The sequence below is a fragment of the Telopea speciosissima genome, chromosome 6 (assembly GCF_018873765.1).
Source record: "Telopea speciosissima isolate NSW1024214 ecotype Mountain lineage chromosome 6, Tspe_v1, whole genome shotgun sequence".
In the NCBI taxonomy this organism is placed as follows: domain Eukaryota; kingdom Viridiplantae; phylum Streptophyta; class Magnoliopsida; order Proteales; family Proteaceae; genus Telopea; species Telopea speciosissima.
In genome coordinates this window covers 2276445-2290829 of record NC_057921.1, presented here as the reverse complement: position 1 = coordinate 2290829, position 14385 = coordinate 2276445, and the positions used below count along the sequence as shown (strand labels likewise).

The 14385-nt window shown below is 38.7% G+C and overlaps 1 protein-coding gene across 1 annotated transcript; it reads right to left on the bottom strand.

Moving 5' to 3' along the window:
• Positions 1-1528: 1528 nt before the first annotated feature.
• On the bottom strand, positions 1529-3349 carry LOC122664534. The gene has a single exon (XM_043860385.1). The coding sequence runs from the start codon at positions 3347-3349 to the stop codon at positions 1529-1531; it is 1821 nt and encodes a 606-aa protein (XP_043716320.1).
• Positions 3350-14385: the final 11036 nt, after the last annotated feature.

Genomic DNA, 14385 nt, shown 5'->3' with positions numbered 1-14385 from the left:
GTACTTCGAGGGTATAAGCTTGAAAATAAGGCCTTAGCTTCCTTGCTACAACAATCAACGCGTAAGCATATTTTTTCACATTGGTATATCTGGTTTCCGCTTCTAAAAGGACTTTACTTACATAATATATCGATTTTTATGTTCGCCCATCTCCTCTAACCAATACCACACTCACTGCAACAGCAGAAATGGCCAGATATAGTTGTAATATATCCCCCGATTCAGGTTTGGATAGAAGCGGGGGTTGTGCCAGATATCCTTTTAGTTCGGTGAAGGTGATCTGGCATTCTTTAGTCCACTCGAAGGTAAGTTTAAGTCCTTGGGTTCTTCGTTCTTTTGCTCGGTTTTTAAGTGCCTTGAAGAAAGGTAAACATCGATCCCCCGAACTCGAAATGAATCTCCCAAGTGCCGCGACTCTTCCTGTCAATTCTTGTAATTCCTTGACCCTACTAGGCGGGTGCATCTCAAGTATAGCTTTGATCTTGGCTGGATTTGCTTCTATTCCTCTTTGGGAAACCATAAAACCGAGGGACTTCCCAGATGTAACCCCAAAAGCGCACTTGGCTGGATTCAACTTCATGTTGCTTTCTCTTCAAACTTGAAATGTCTCCTTTAGATCTATGATATGTTCTTGTGCTTTCAGGCTTTTCACAAGCATGTCATCTACATAAACTTCCATGTTCCGGCCTATTTGATGTTTGAAGAGATAATTCACCAAACGTTGGTAGGATGCCCCTGCATTCTTCAGCCCAAATGGCATGCGAATATAACAGTAGGTATCTCTACCTGCGATGAAAGAAGTTTTCAAAACATCAGGTTCATACATTTTAATCTGATTGCATCCTGAATAGGCGTCCATGAAAGAAAGCATTTCATGGCCTGCCCTGGCATCTATCAACAAATCAATGAGAGGCAAAGGATAATAGTCTTTAGGGCAAGATTTATTCAAATCAGTAAAGTCAATACACATTCGCCATTTGCCATTAGACTTTGGGACCATTACAACATTTGAAAGCCATTCTGGGTAGATGGCTTCCTCGATAAATCCAGCATCCAGTAACTTGGTCACCTCCTCAATTATTTTCTCTTGTCGTTCGGGTGCGAAAGTTCTCTTTTTTTGAAACACTAGCTTAGCATTGGGGCAGATGCTAAGCTTATGCTCAGCTATCTTTCTATCTATCCCAGGCATATCAGTAGCTGACCAGGCAAATACATTTGCGTTTGCTCTCAAGAAATTTATGAGCTCGATTTTTCTCTCTCTACCCAGGTTCGCTCCTATCTGGACAATGTGCGTAGTGTCCCCTTCTATCATCTCTATGGAGGTCAGATCTTCTACTGGTTCGCCTCTTTCTGGCTCTTTAATGTCTCGGTTATCATCCAAATGGATTAGGTTCATTTGAGGTTCTTTTCCCCTGGCCCTCAAGTATCCTTTATAACAGCGGCGGGCCGTCACTTGGCTTCCTTGAGATTCTCCAATCCCATGATCAGTGGAAAACTTCATCACCAAATGTGGAGTAGACACCATTGCCTATAGCGCATTGAGTCCAGGGCATCCTAATATCCCATTGTGTGCTAAATTCACCTTCACCACCAAAAAGTCCATCATCACAGTAGAGAGTTTGGGTTCTGTCCCTACCGTGACCAACAACTCAATTGATCCTTCGACTTGAACAGGGATGCCATTGAACCCATATAATGGGGATTCTACTCTTTTCAGCATCTCGGGTTTCAGGAGCATCTTTTCAAACGCATCATAATATAGGACATCAACCGAGCTCCCATTATCAACCAAGATTCTCCCCATCGTACAATTGGTGATTACCATCTTGATCACTAGAGCATCGTCATGAGGCGTCTGGATATCTATTAGATCTTCATCAGAAAAGGATATCGGGTAGCTGGTCCTCCTCTTCTTAATGACAGTCTCAGTTTGGATCACATTCCGCGCATGTTGCTTTCGAGAGTTGGAGGTTTTTCCTCCCATACTAGGTCCACCAAATATAGTTGTGATCTCTCTCAAGGGTGCATTCTCAATGTGGGGCTTACCTCGGAGGGGTTCTTCTTTATCTGCCTTGGGAGATGACTTGCGCCTTTCCTCGGGTTCCCGAGCTCGGGAATCCATATTTCGATTGTTCGCCTCCTTTTTAACAAATCGGTTGAGACGTCCCCTTTGGATAAGTGCTTCTATCTCGTCTTTTAGCTGTCTACACTCCTCAGTATCGTGGTCGTGATCTTGGTGAAAATGACAATACTTATTTTTATTATGTTCATATGCTGGTTTGACCATCTTGGCTGGCCAACGCAGTGTAACCTGATCCTTGATTTCATTTAACACATATGCCCGGGTGTGCGTCAGTGCGGTATACTTTGGTTTGGATTCTCTTTCTGGGACCCGAGGTATCCAAGCTTTTCTATCATCTTTTCCTTTCTTTCCATCCTCGTCATCTCGGTTGCGCTTTGCTCCGACCTCCTGTGGAATTTCTTCCTTCCTCGTCGGAGGTCTCTTCTCGATCTTGTCTTCTCTTTCTGCCGCAAGAACTTCAGCCAAGTTGATATACTTTTCACACCTTGAGAATAGTTCATACATATCTCCAGGTTCATCCATAATTAATGATTTTTTCAATTTGATATCTCGGATTCCACTTCTCAGAGCTTGGAATTTTACCATTGAATCCAGGTTTTGCACCTGCAGAGCTTCTTTATTGAATCTTGTGAGAAAATTTCTGATGGATTCTTTTGGTTGCTGCTTTATGGCCAGAAGATTGGCGACTGTCTTCTTGTGTATCTTGCTACTTACAAAATGAGCTAAGAAGGCCCGTCCTAAAGCCGTAAAATTAGAGAAAGATCGCGGAGGGAGACAAGAAAACCATTGCCATGCGGCTCCCTTCAGAGTGGATGGAAAGGCTCTGCACATTATGGCATCTAAAGCACCTTGAAAGAACAAGATGGATTTGAAAGTTTCCAAATGATCCTCCGGGTCAGTTAAGCCGGCGTATTGCTCTATAGCTGGCATCTTGAACCCTTTCGGAAGAGGTTCAAACCGCACCTCATCTGTGAATGCCAGATCTGTTGTAAAATGGAAATCGTGAGTCGGAGCTTGGTTCTTTCCCTTTATGACTTCTTGTAACTGATCTTGGAGTTCCAAGACTTTGTCGTTCAGAGCTTGTTCAAACTTCGTCATATATGAATCTTGATTCTTAGTGTTCCGTGGGATCTCCCTGTTCCTTCGTCGAGCATCATTCGCATTATTGTGGTGCTCACTGTGCTTAGGGGAATAAGATCTTTCTCTATTTGCTGGTGGCGGTGGTGGAGGTATCCCCTGTAGAAGACCGCGTTGCATTTCCAACATTTGCTCGATCTTGTCATTCTAGCGAGTTTGCATTGCATTGAACTGTTCCACCGTGACATATCGTGGTGGATCTCCGAAAAGTCTTGGCCGTGATTCAGCCGAGTGTGACACCTCCTGATCCTCTAGGATAGGATCTTGCGCTTCTTGTTGGGGAATTGCTGTTGAAGCTTCTCTCAAACCAGTAGCTAGAGGTCCGGGAGGAGGAATAGCAACAGGAGCAGTAGCTGCGGTAGATCGTGTGATTCTTGCTTGATTTCTTGTGTTTGTCATGGTGGGATCTTCGCAGGTTTTTGTCTCTCGTTCCCACCGACGACGCCAATGTTTCACCCAGATTTCTTCTGGAAAACAGATCGGAAGAAATCTTCTTTGATGAAGATGAATTGATTATATCAATAATAAGGAACGAAAGTAAATCTTTCTAATTAATGAGAGAAGTGTTTGACCCCTTCCTCCCAATGATCCTCTCTGATTTTTCATTAAAAAAAGAATCCTCTTCCCTGTGTGTGCCAATTCCCCTTTTATACAGTCTCCTGGAGAAGACTATACATTAGTTATCCGATTCTTCTTTACTCCACGTGGCCTCCTCCTCTTACGTTCTGGGAGTGGTCCCCTCTTTGATCTTTTCCGTAATTGGCGCAATCTGTTGGTGATGTTCCAACAGTCACTGGGGAGTGTAGTTATAACCGCTTGATCTCTCAATGAACGTGTGAGTTTCTTCTCTAGTGAATATTATAATAAATCCAAGTGTAGGGGCAGGATTAAAAATAAAAAAAGGTATATCAGGAAGTAAAAAGGAAAGTGGGAGAGAGAGAGAGTATGGCAAGAATGAGAGATGAAGGGAACGTGAGAGGTGAGAGGTGAGAGGTGACAGGAATAAGGAAATTAATTTTTTAATGAATAAATGAATGTTTAAAAAAGAAATAGGATACCAACATTTTGGGAAAAATAAAAAAAATAAATAAAATAAAAAATATATCAAAAAAAAAGATAAAATATTTAAATACAAAAGAAGAACATACTAGTCAAGTAAAACAAATCGTATTCTATCGATACCCTTATTGCTTTTTTGTTTTATTAATAAATAAATTGTCTCTTAGTCGCAAAACAAATCGTATTCAATCGATCACATCTTTCTCTCTCGTTAGCCGCTGCACGGACTCTCCCCACTCCCACTCATCCGCGTTGCTGCTCACATCTCTTGGCCTAACACGAATCGTATTCTATCGCTCTCTCACTGGTCGCTGCAATCGACGGACTCTCCCCGCTCACATCTTGGCCTAACAGTCATCCATGCTGCTGCTTAAATCTATTGTTGGTGAGGCTTGTCTCTCTTTGTCTCTCTTATGTCTCAAACGCATCGTATTCTATCGATCACCTCTCTCTTGCTGGCCGCTGCAATCGACGGACTCTCCGCTCACATCCTGCCCTAGCACTCATTCGCGTTGTTTCTCATATCTCTTGTTGGTGATGCTTGTCTCTCTTAGTATTTGTCGTCTTTAAAACCTCCTCACCGTTGTCTCTATCTCTATCTGAAGAACCAAGCAAAACCTTCTATGCCCATTCCCTGATATGGTGGAATAAGTGGTTTCCATCTGTTTTTTATTCGCTCCACATTTCTTCTCGCTAACCGAGATTAGCCGAAGAGTGTCCCCATATAAAGTTTTGGGTGTCTTGCTCGTCGCAACAACAGAAGAAGCAAAGAAAGCTTACAAAAAGCTTGCACTAAGGTTCCATCCTGATGTTAACAAGGAGGTTTGTACATTCTTCAAATTTTTTTCTATCTAGGATTTTGATGCATTCGATCGAAATTTAAGTTTATTTGTTTCTATTTTAAATTATATTTTATGGTACCTGTATGGGGTGTTCTGCAATCTGCGCTAGTACTACTGTGAATTAACCCACCTTTTTCTGGGATATTATTTTGTTCTTTTGCTGGATATTGGACTTAAATGTGTGCATAATTGATATATCTGATGGAAATTGAACTGAAAAGTTAAAGTTTGTCCATCAATAACCAAGATCCCTTTTTTAAAGATTCCTCGCTTGCGTTGAGATACTGTTGGTTTATCATAGATGATATATATAAATCGAAACAGCATACTCTTTTATGATTTTTTCCCCTTCTATTGATAGGAAACAATAACATTTCATTAATAGTTAATAGTTGTCGAGGCAAGAAAGTAGAGACAAAAAAAAAAAAAAAAAGGATAGTCATAAGTGAAGCAGAAACTTCCAATTTCAAAACAAAAAATACCTCCAACTGGGGAAAAAAAAAATCAAAGTATTTGGAATTCAGCCACCTTCACTCTCCAAGATTCTCAATCAGAAGTCTTCTCTAACGCATCAAGGCCCTTTACTCTAAAATTCTTTTAGAACAACAGCCCACAGATTCAAGAAATCTTCAACATTGTAAAACAAAACTGTCATAGATCTCCCCTTTACATTCACAAACTTTGATGAATCCTCTCCAGCCATAAGCTCCAACCAACGACATTGGGATCATCTTCTAAACAATTAAACCACAAAATGGCAAACCCTCTTGGCATTGGGCAAGGATACTCCTTGCTATCTTCTCACACTACAAACAGAGAAACCAAGTCCAATTTATTGATCTTTGTCTCTTGTAAAACCACTACTCCAACTTTTCGATCCCTTATCAAAGAACAAACACAAGTTCTTTGAGATTGATTCCAAATCCCTACACTACACATTAGAAGTCTCATATCTGAGATGGAGAGAAATCCTGATTTAGATTCACCTTCCCAACTTCACCTATGAATCCAGTACAGCCATAGATTCAGCCTTTTTTCCCACCATTTTTTGATGAAATTTCTCTTGATACTTGGAAAGATTTTTCTTCTCTTTTCATAATGGTAGTTCTAATCTTGCTATTGATCAAAATTGCAGCTTCCAGGACCTCAGATACAACTCCACTCCTAGTTTTCTCTCCACCCTATTGGACATCTCTATTATCCGATCCTGCAACATCTAAAATCACCTCTCCCATTATCATCAAACCCCCGCTCCCCAATTCTTTCACTTTCTCCCTCATGAAACCCCTTCCTCTGGTTTTTTCTATTACCCTTTCCCCCTCCCCATGCCAAACTCGCTCTTTTCTCTCTCTCTCTCTCCTTCCCTTTCATCTCTTTTGTTCTACAACCAGTTTTGGTGGTGGTTTTTTCTGAAACTGCAATTTTCCAAGCACTCTTTTTCTTTGTTCTTTGGTTATTTCTATGGTTTTATCTAGCTAATCTTTTCTTCATTTTTTTTGTTTTTCTCAATTACTAACCGAAGAGATCAGGACTCTCAATTCTGATTCAGTTCTTCCTTTGTGCTTCTGGGTTTCTTCTTTTCATCATATATAGGCGAGTTTTTGGATTTGTCCCAGTTCACAGTGGAAAACCCATCGGTGATCAGCCGGAGTCTATTTTTATAACCATTTCCATATGCTCATTTATAGAATCTTAAGAAAAAAATGTATGAGAAGGTACTTTCTCTTCCTCTTTCATTCATTTTCCATGCAATCTCAATTTAGAGCTGCAAATTGTTTTCCTCGAAATTTAAATTATCAAGTGATGTTTGTGTGACTGGTAAGAAGGTAAAGAAGACAAATGTCCCAGTTACAGAGTTTGTTTATGAGGGAATTCCACCTGCTGATGTGGAGAAAGAGTTTGAAACAGTGCTTCCATGTCATGGAGGAAATAAAGGACATGAAGAATGCATTGGAGGTTAAGTTTATGATGTGAGAAATAAGGTACATATATGCACACATAATAGATAACATTATGTTACTCTTAGGAGCTTATGATCAATTTCTATGTGCCAAGCTGCTAATTTGATGAGCTTTTTCTCTTATATTTTCCCAGGTGAAGGGCAAGTATCACTAATTTGTGACTTCTTCATATGGGAAACAGATTGATCACTAAATTATAGGATGTTGAGGATTGCCTGTAGGAGGGTGAGGATGAATCCAAAGGTGTCTTATTATGCTGTAGGAACTCAAGAAGGTAACGACTTCACATTGTTATGTGCAGTTTTACTAGCAACAATGATTAGAGATGTCTTCTGATATAGTTCAATGGAGTGACAGCTGGGGGATCCCATTGAGGAGCGTTACAAGGAGAACTTGGAGAGAAGACTAGCAATTGAAAAACTTAACTATTGTATTAACAGTTTCAGAGAGGCAGCATTGGAAAGAACCTTTGGACTTATTCTAATTTCTTTGCTTATTAGAATGAAATTAATTTGGCTTCATGACGGACACGACTTTATAATGTTGTTCATTCTTGATTTCTGATTGGTGTATGAGTGTGTGGAAGAGGAGGCATGTTTGAGTGAGAAAAAGGCAGCAACAGGAAAACCTCCCAAAATATTTATCCCCAGTTCTATTGTCAGCTAATGTGAGAAGGAAAGCAAAAGCATTTGACAGGTACAAGCGAATGACCTTTAGATTTAAATTCTTTCCTATGTTTTCTCCTATATAAATAAAATCATTTATTCTTTTCTTCTTATGGTGTTAACATCTTTTTGAATGGTGTTTCCAGGTGGTGTGTCCAGAGCAATCCCTCTCCAGTTTGGGAGTTTCAGTTGTGGTTGTGTACATAGTTGTCACGGCGTCATGGCGATCCAAGTCAGTGGAGGGGTGTCACGTCGATATATCGACATGTCGCCCGCCATGGCGTTGCCATGGCGAGCATGTCGACCATGTTTTATTTTTTATTTTCTCTATTTTTAATGTGTTAATAGATGTATACTCAAGCTATGTTTCATTTTTTCTCTATTGTTTCTCAAGTTTTAAGAAGAAAATTCAGAAATCGAAGAGGGAAAGAAGACAGGAAGAAGAAATCGAAGAAGAAATCGAAGAGGAAAAGAAGAAATCGAAAGAAACTGAAGAGGGAAAGAAGAAATCGAAGAGGGAAAGAGAGACAGGAAAAAGAAATCAAAGAGGGTCGCCATGGCGTAGGTCGCCATGCAACCCTCTCCAGCGCCATGACAACTATGGTTGTGTATGGATGAAGGTAAAATTTTGTTCCATGTTCCACCCCATTGTGCTGGTTATGAGTTAATTTTTCTTTCCTTTTGGTTTGCATACACCTTTTTCTTTTCATTTCTCTTTAGCATGGACTAATTTTATTGCGATTGATGTATCCTACTCATCTACTAATATGAAATAGAAAAATCCAAAAGCCTCCCCCTCCCCGTTTCCCCCACCACATTAAGCTTCTCCGTTTAAACTGTAGATTGTTCCTATGTTTTCACCTTTTCTAAACTGATTACCATGTGACTGTCTTTGGGGAAAACTTGATTATTTTCCTTTCCCAACAACTTTGGTGTTTAATCCTAGATTGATTACCCAAATCCAATACATTTTGAAGGTTTTATCACATCTTCAAATGTTCTCTTCTATCTGTTTTTCCCGTTTTCCCTATTTAGTATTGCTTGTGGTATTTCCTTAGTTGTTGTTATTCCTTTTATTTCATTTCATATTTTCCTTCTTTTGAAATGTAGGGCCTACTCCAGTTGGAATAGTTGTTTTGGTTAACTCTTCTGTCACTATTCTTATTGACTATTCAGAAAATAAATCCAAAAATTATATGCAGATAAGGATAAATTAGTTTCCTTATTTGATCCTATATTGCTCAAAATTTTTCCGTGGAAAAGCTCGACTATGTTAGAGCTGACTGGATGAACATAACTATTTCATCTATGAAACATTTTCACTGCTTTGTTCTTCTTGTTTCCAAATCTTCTTAAAGGTCCAATTGATTCAATAATCGCATGAGAGCTAGCAATCAGTTATACATGGGGGCAAACTCTACTCTAAGATTGTAACTTTTCTTCCCCCGCCCTCTTGTAATATTAATTTTCTTCTCTTTTAACTGAATTGTTTTGGTGCTGAAATCATTTTCTTTTGGACAATTTGTTTTAGCCTGGCCTTGTTTATATAGGTTCCAATGTCATTTGTGTTCTGCATTGAGATGCATGTTACCTTTGGTAAACTGAGTTAGTACTACGGTACTACCCCTACCAACCTTCTTCCTGAAGAACCTAGGGACTTTACTTGGCTGAAGCTCAAAAAAGGTTTTGTTACCATCAGTTTGATGATGTCAAAAAAGGCTAAGAAATGCCAAAGTTGAAACTCAAATATACATGTTACTTTCTCACCCCAAGAATTTGCCACATGGCAGCTCTGGTGTTGCTCAAATTTTGTTGATATATGTTTTATGTCATCATCCATTATATTGATGCATTTTTGTGCTCTTGTTTGTATTTTTTTTGGGTTTATTTGATTGTGATTTTGTCCCAGTACTTTGTGATGTAAACTTTGAGACAGGATCTTAACTTTGATATCTTTGCGAATGTTGGGTCGATTTGCTTCCCCGCCTACTGTTATTACAATATATTGGCAGTGTATATTGATTTTGTTTGATTAAGGCCCTGTTTGTTTAGCGGAATAGTTTGCAAGGGATGAGAAAGTTGTGGTAAAATGCTGACATGGCATTGCAACAATCCCACCCCAGGCTGTTTGTTTGTAAGGGGGTGGAAATGTTGAGATAATGGAGGGAACATAATCATTACCATTGTCTGTTGACATGGCATTGCAAATTCCATAATTTTCCCACCCCTTGGCTTTACAAAGTCCTGCCAAATACGTGGGATTTTGCAACTTTCCCATGGAATGCTACAGTAATCCATCAACTCTTTACTGTTTCAAACACATAGGACCCACCTGTCAGTAATCCCACAACTCTCCCACCCCATAAGCCCCTCTAAATAAACGGGGCCTAAGGGGTTTAATTCAGTATATTAACTAACTGCTTACATCACTTTTTCGCTAGCCTTTTCAGACTTTCTGGGCTACAAAGTCTTGCGGGTTTCCTTTCTCATTTCCGGAGCAAAAACTATATTTCATTGGTGTAGATTCATCTTTTTTCCCATGGAAGACTTCAGCCTATTTTTTATTGTGCCTGAAGTACTGTAAAGAAGAAGAGGAGTAAAACACATTCTGTCATCCTTGGCCTGATTCAGAACCATTTCCAGATACTCGTGATCATTCAACATTTTCATCTAAACCATCCTCAGACAATGTTAGCAAAGTCTCCAATGATAAGAACATTAATTATGCGCTTTTGTGTGCCACAATGTTTATTCCTGTGTCCAACTCTTCCCCTTCTACTCTCACACCTAGCTTTGTTTTTAATTTTCCCCTTCTTTAAAGATATATCCTGTTTCTTCGACTGTAATTATGTAAAAGGCAAGGGTAGTTTATCACTTTGGATGGCTATGACTTATGAAATTCAAACTCCCATAAAAAGAATGACAAGCTGACCAGAAATCTTAAAGAGTCCAAAAGAAAATATCAATAAACCAAAAAGTAAGGCCTTAGTATGCATTTGAATAATCCTTGGAAAGGATGATTGTTCATTTGTGTTTAGCAAAGAGGGATGCTAAATTAGGTTGGATTTCTCCAATAAATATGGTTGTTTGCATAAGGCTCCAACTACCATGGGGTGCGAGTGAGTGAAAGTTGTGTTATGATTACGTTCTACATAGATAAAAGATGGGGTCTATGAGAATAGGATAGTAGTTTGTCAACAATAAAATTACAGGTACTGATAATAGAAGAATGAATGGGATACAACATAGTAATAGTTTGTCAACAAAAAAATAGGACAAGAAAAGAACAAAGGAGATAGATAGGAAAAATAAAAATAAAGAAATATATGGGTTCCAATGTAAATTCCAAGATGATAGTTTTGGGTAGCCTTGACTGCCCTGTTTGACCCCCCCCCCTAAAAAAACATGTAACTTCCAAGTATTGATCAAATAATTGAAGATTCAGCTCTTTGAAACTATCTCTTACAAACAGAATAAGTTGCAACTCTTAGGTGCAATGTACAGAAAGTTGCAGTTTCCACCCTTCTCAATTAGAATTCTCCTAGAGATGAGGGTCTTAATTTTTGGTGTCAACTATTACTTGCCATTACATATAAATAATTGACAGTAACATATAATAGTTGGAATTCAGTATATTAACTAACCTTTTCCATCACTTTTCTATCAGTCTTTTTCAGACTTTTTGGACTACAAGGGTTCATGGGTTTCCTTTCTCATTTTTTAAGGAGCAAAAACTTTTTACTATTAATGTTCTCAAGAAAGAGGAAGATCATGAGGCCAAATGTTGAAAGAAGAATAACTAAAGCAACAATATCAATAGCAGCAGTAAGAAGAGTGCAGACAAAAGATTTGAGACTCTTCTACCGTCGGAGTCTGCGCCTCAGAATAAGACCAATGGTGGTTATACTTTCTCTGCAACAACTTCATCATGTAGGAGAATCTCAAAAGACTGCTCTTTGTGGTTCAATAAAAGGCACGAAATTGGTGAAAACAATCTATTTGTGCAACTCTGCAGAATGAGTTGCCATGTAAAGGAGCAGAAGATGGGATGTTAGGTCTGGTGACAACATCTAGAACCATGGCTTTAAGCTACGGATTTGAAACTCTTAGTAATCTAGAAATTGGATAGTGGTCAATATAGCAAATCTGGTCGTGAGGGTAAAAAGTATGGACTCCCACTCCTTACAATTGTTTAGAAATTCATGAAACCGGTCTATTCCATATATTTGGCTTCAACTTCAGAATTTGTACCATCCGAAGTCGTTATTTCAGAACTGCTTAGGGTCCAACTATTACCCTACGGATAGATAAAGAAAGGAAAAATATATCTCAAGATGGAACCCTTATAATTTGCTTAAAAAATAACCTATATAAATGGCGGCTTTTGGCTATCATTCCAGCCAGAGACCAAGAAATTTAACCCCTTATCAGAAATAAAAACTATTCGTGCTTGGACAATTTGTAATTGATTAGGCATGACAAATGTGTTTGGTATCCTCCATGTTATTACAATATTCCATATGACTTATCATAATTTCTCATGCATTTTAGGAAAATAAGGTAATTTCCAAATATTGTAATAAATGAAAATATCTCAAAGATAGAGGTTGAGGAATTTATCAATGGACAACTTATTAGAAATTTTGTTTTAAAAAAAAAAGGTCCTAAGCTTGCCAATTTGTAATAACCATGAATAACTTTTTTCCCCTCCAATTGCATGTTAATGTTGGAAATTTTTTTTTCTTTTTCTCTCTTTCTCCATATTTGAATTAAACATTTAGTTTGTTACATGTATATACGCTCTTCATAATTTAATAAATGTTCTCACGTGCATTTGTACATGTACGTTTACTAGTATATATAAAAATATGTATTCTAATTTTTTTGTCAATCTTTTCAACTACCCAAAATGCCCCTGACATCCCTCCCAAATACACAAAGATGACCGTATCCGTGTCTCTCTCACAAGCTGTCTTTTTGGCGCGCTAACAGACGCATCCCCACACAAAATTAGGATTAATGTTTTTTTTTAATTCTAAACAACGATCGTCACTCACAAATCCTCTCCCTCACTGTGAATCCACGATCTCTTTTGTCGCATCCTCTCTCTCTATCCCGGAAGATCTGTGGCGAATTACCTCTGCCTGAAGAGGTTATCTACCGATGCCAAGGGGAATCAGGTACTTTCGCCCTTCCTCAAGGTCTGCAGATGTAAACCTCCTCTCTCACCCCCACGTCTAAAGTAGAAACACACCCATTCTCTTTCTTTACCATCGCACTCCCAATTTCTAGCCTCTGAGATTTACACCTCCAATCGACTCTCTCCTGTTTTCCACCCCTCACCCAACATATTGTCATTTCTTTAGGCTCCAGGAAAGAGGCGAAGATTGCAAAAGGGATTCATTCTGCCACAATATCAGTTGGGATTCCCACAAGGGATTGAAGTTGTACAAACAGGATTGGGGCTACTGTTCTGTAGAAGTCCCTATTTTATTCATTTATTTGGTTGTCTCCCTTCCTTCATCCTCTCTGCAACTTGCTCTTCCACCATTTTGATGCAATAATCAGCAGGGCTTCACAGGTATGGATAAAAATTTCTCTGCCTAAATCTCTCTTTAATTTATTTTTCCTGATTTCAAACACTGCAAGACCATAAAAAAGAACTTGGATTTTAGAAATACAGATAAAAAGAAATCTCTCATGGGTAATGAATTTGGTTTTTGTTTTCCCCTTTTTGGTCTGTTTGTTATTTTGCATGTTTTTATTTTGTTATCTAGAGTTCAAATATATTTCAATTTACTATGATAGTTCTTGGTTTCTTTTTAGATTTTAACTCAATTGAGTTGGAATTTTACTACAAAGAAACTCCTTCCAGACTAACAAGCACTCATGTAATCGAAAGGGCAAATACCAACAGGTTGAGTATAACAATTAGAAAACAATATAGTGTAGAGAGAAAAAAATATACCCAGTTCTTAAAAGGACTATGTAATCATATAGTGAGGATAGGATACATTGATACATTGGAAATTCCACAGGTTGGTTAACAATCGGTTTCTCCCTGTATCGCTTTGTCGTGCAACAGATGGCTTTCCCCAACTCAGCAATATTCTCACTGTGATTGTTCTTTGTCTTTGCATACAATGAAGTTGTTCTATAAGGAGAAGAGGTAAAAATCTATGCTGCCGCCATCTCTAGCCTTGAAAAACACTGGTTTCTCAAGTTTTCTAACATGGATAGCTATGCACGGACCCATACGGCTGTAGCAGCCTTTAATGTCCTCAAGATTACTCTTGTTTTTTTCTAAAGATGTACATGGAGAAATCAGTCCTTTCCAATGGGTGGCTGATAACGTTTTGTTTAACATACCTACACTAGGAACCGTTTCACATGAGAAAAATAAGAGCGCAATGATGCTATTCAAAACCCAGCCATGGATTCATCTTCATGATTTATTCCATACAACAAAAAATAGGAACCAACACATTTCAAACCTGTATGTTCTCTTTTGATAGTTTCCCACCTGGTCAAGGTCTGGCTTGTCATGAAATGAAACCCAGATTGAATTTTGACGGGGCAGAGGATGCACCCGAGTCATAGATCCCATCTATTACGAAGAACCCAAGTCATTTATTCTG

Bases quoted from the DNA above. Each gene is read 5' to 3' on its own strand.
- LOC122664534 (XM_043860385.1), bottom strand. From the start codon at position 3,349: ATGTTGGAAATGCAACGCGGTCTTCTACAGGGGATACCTCCACCACCG.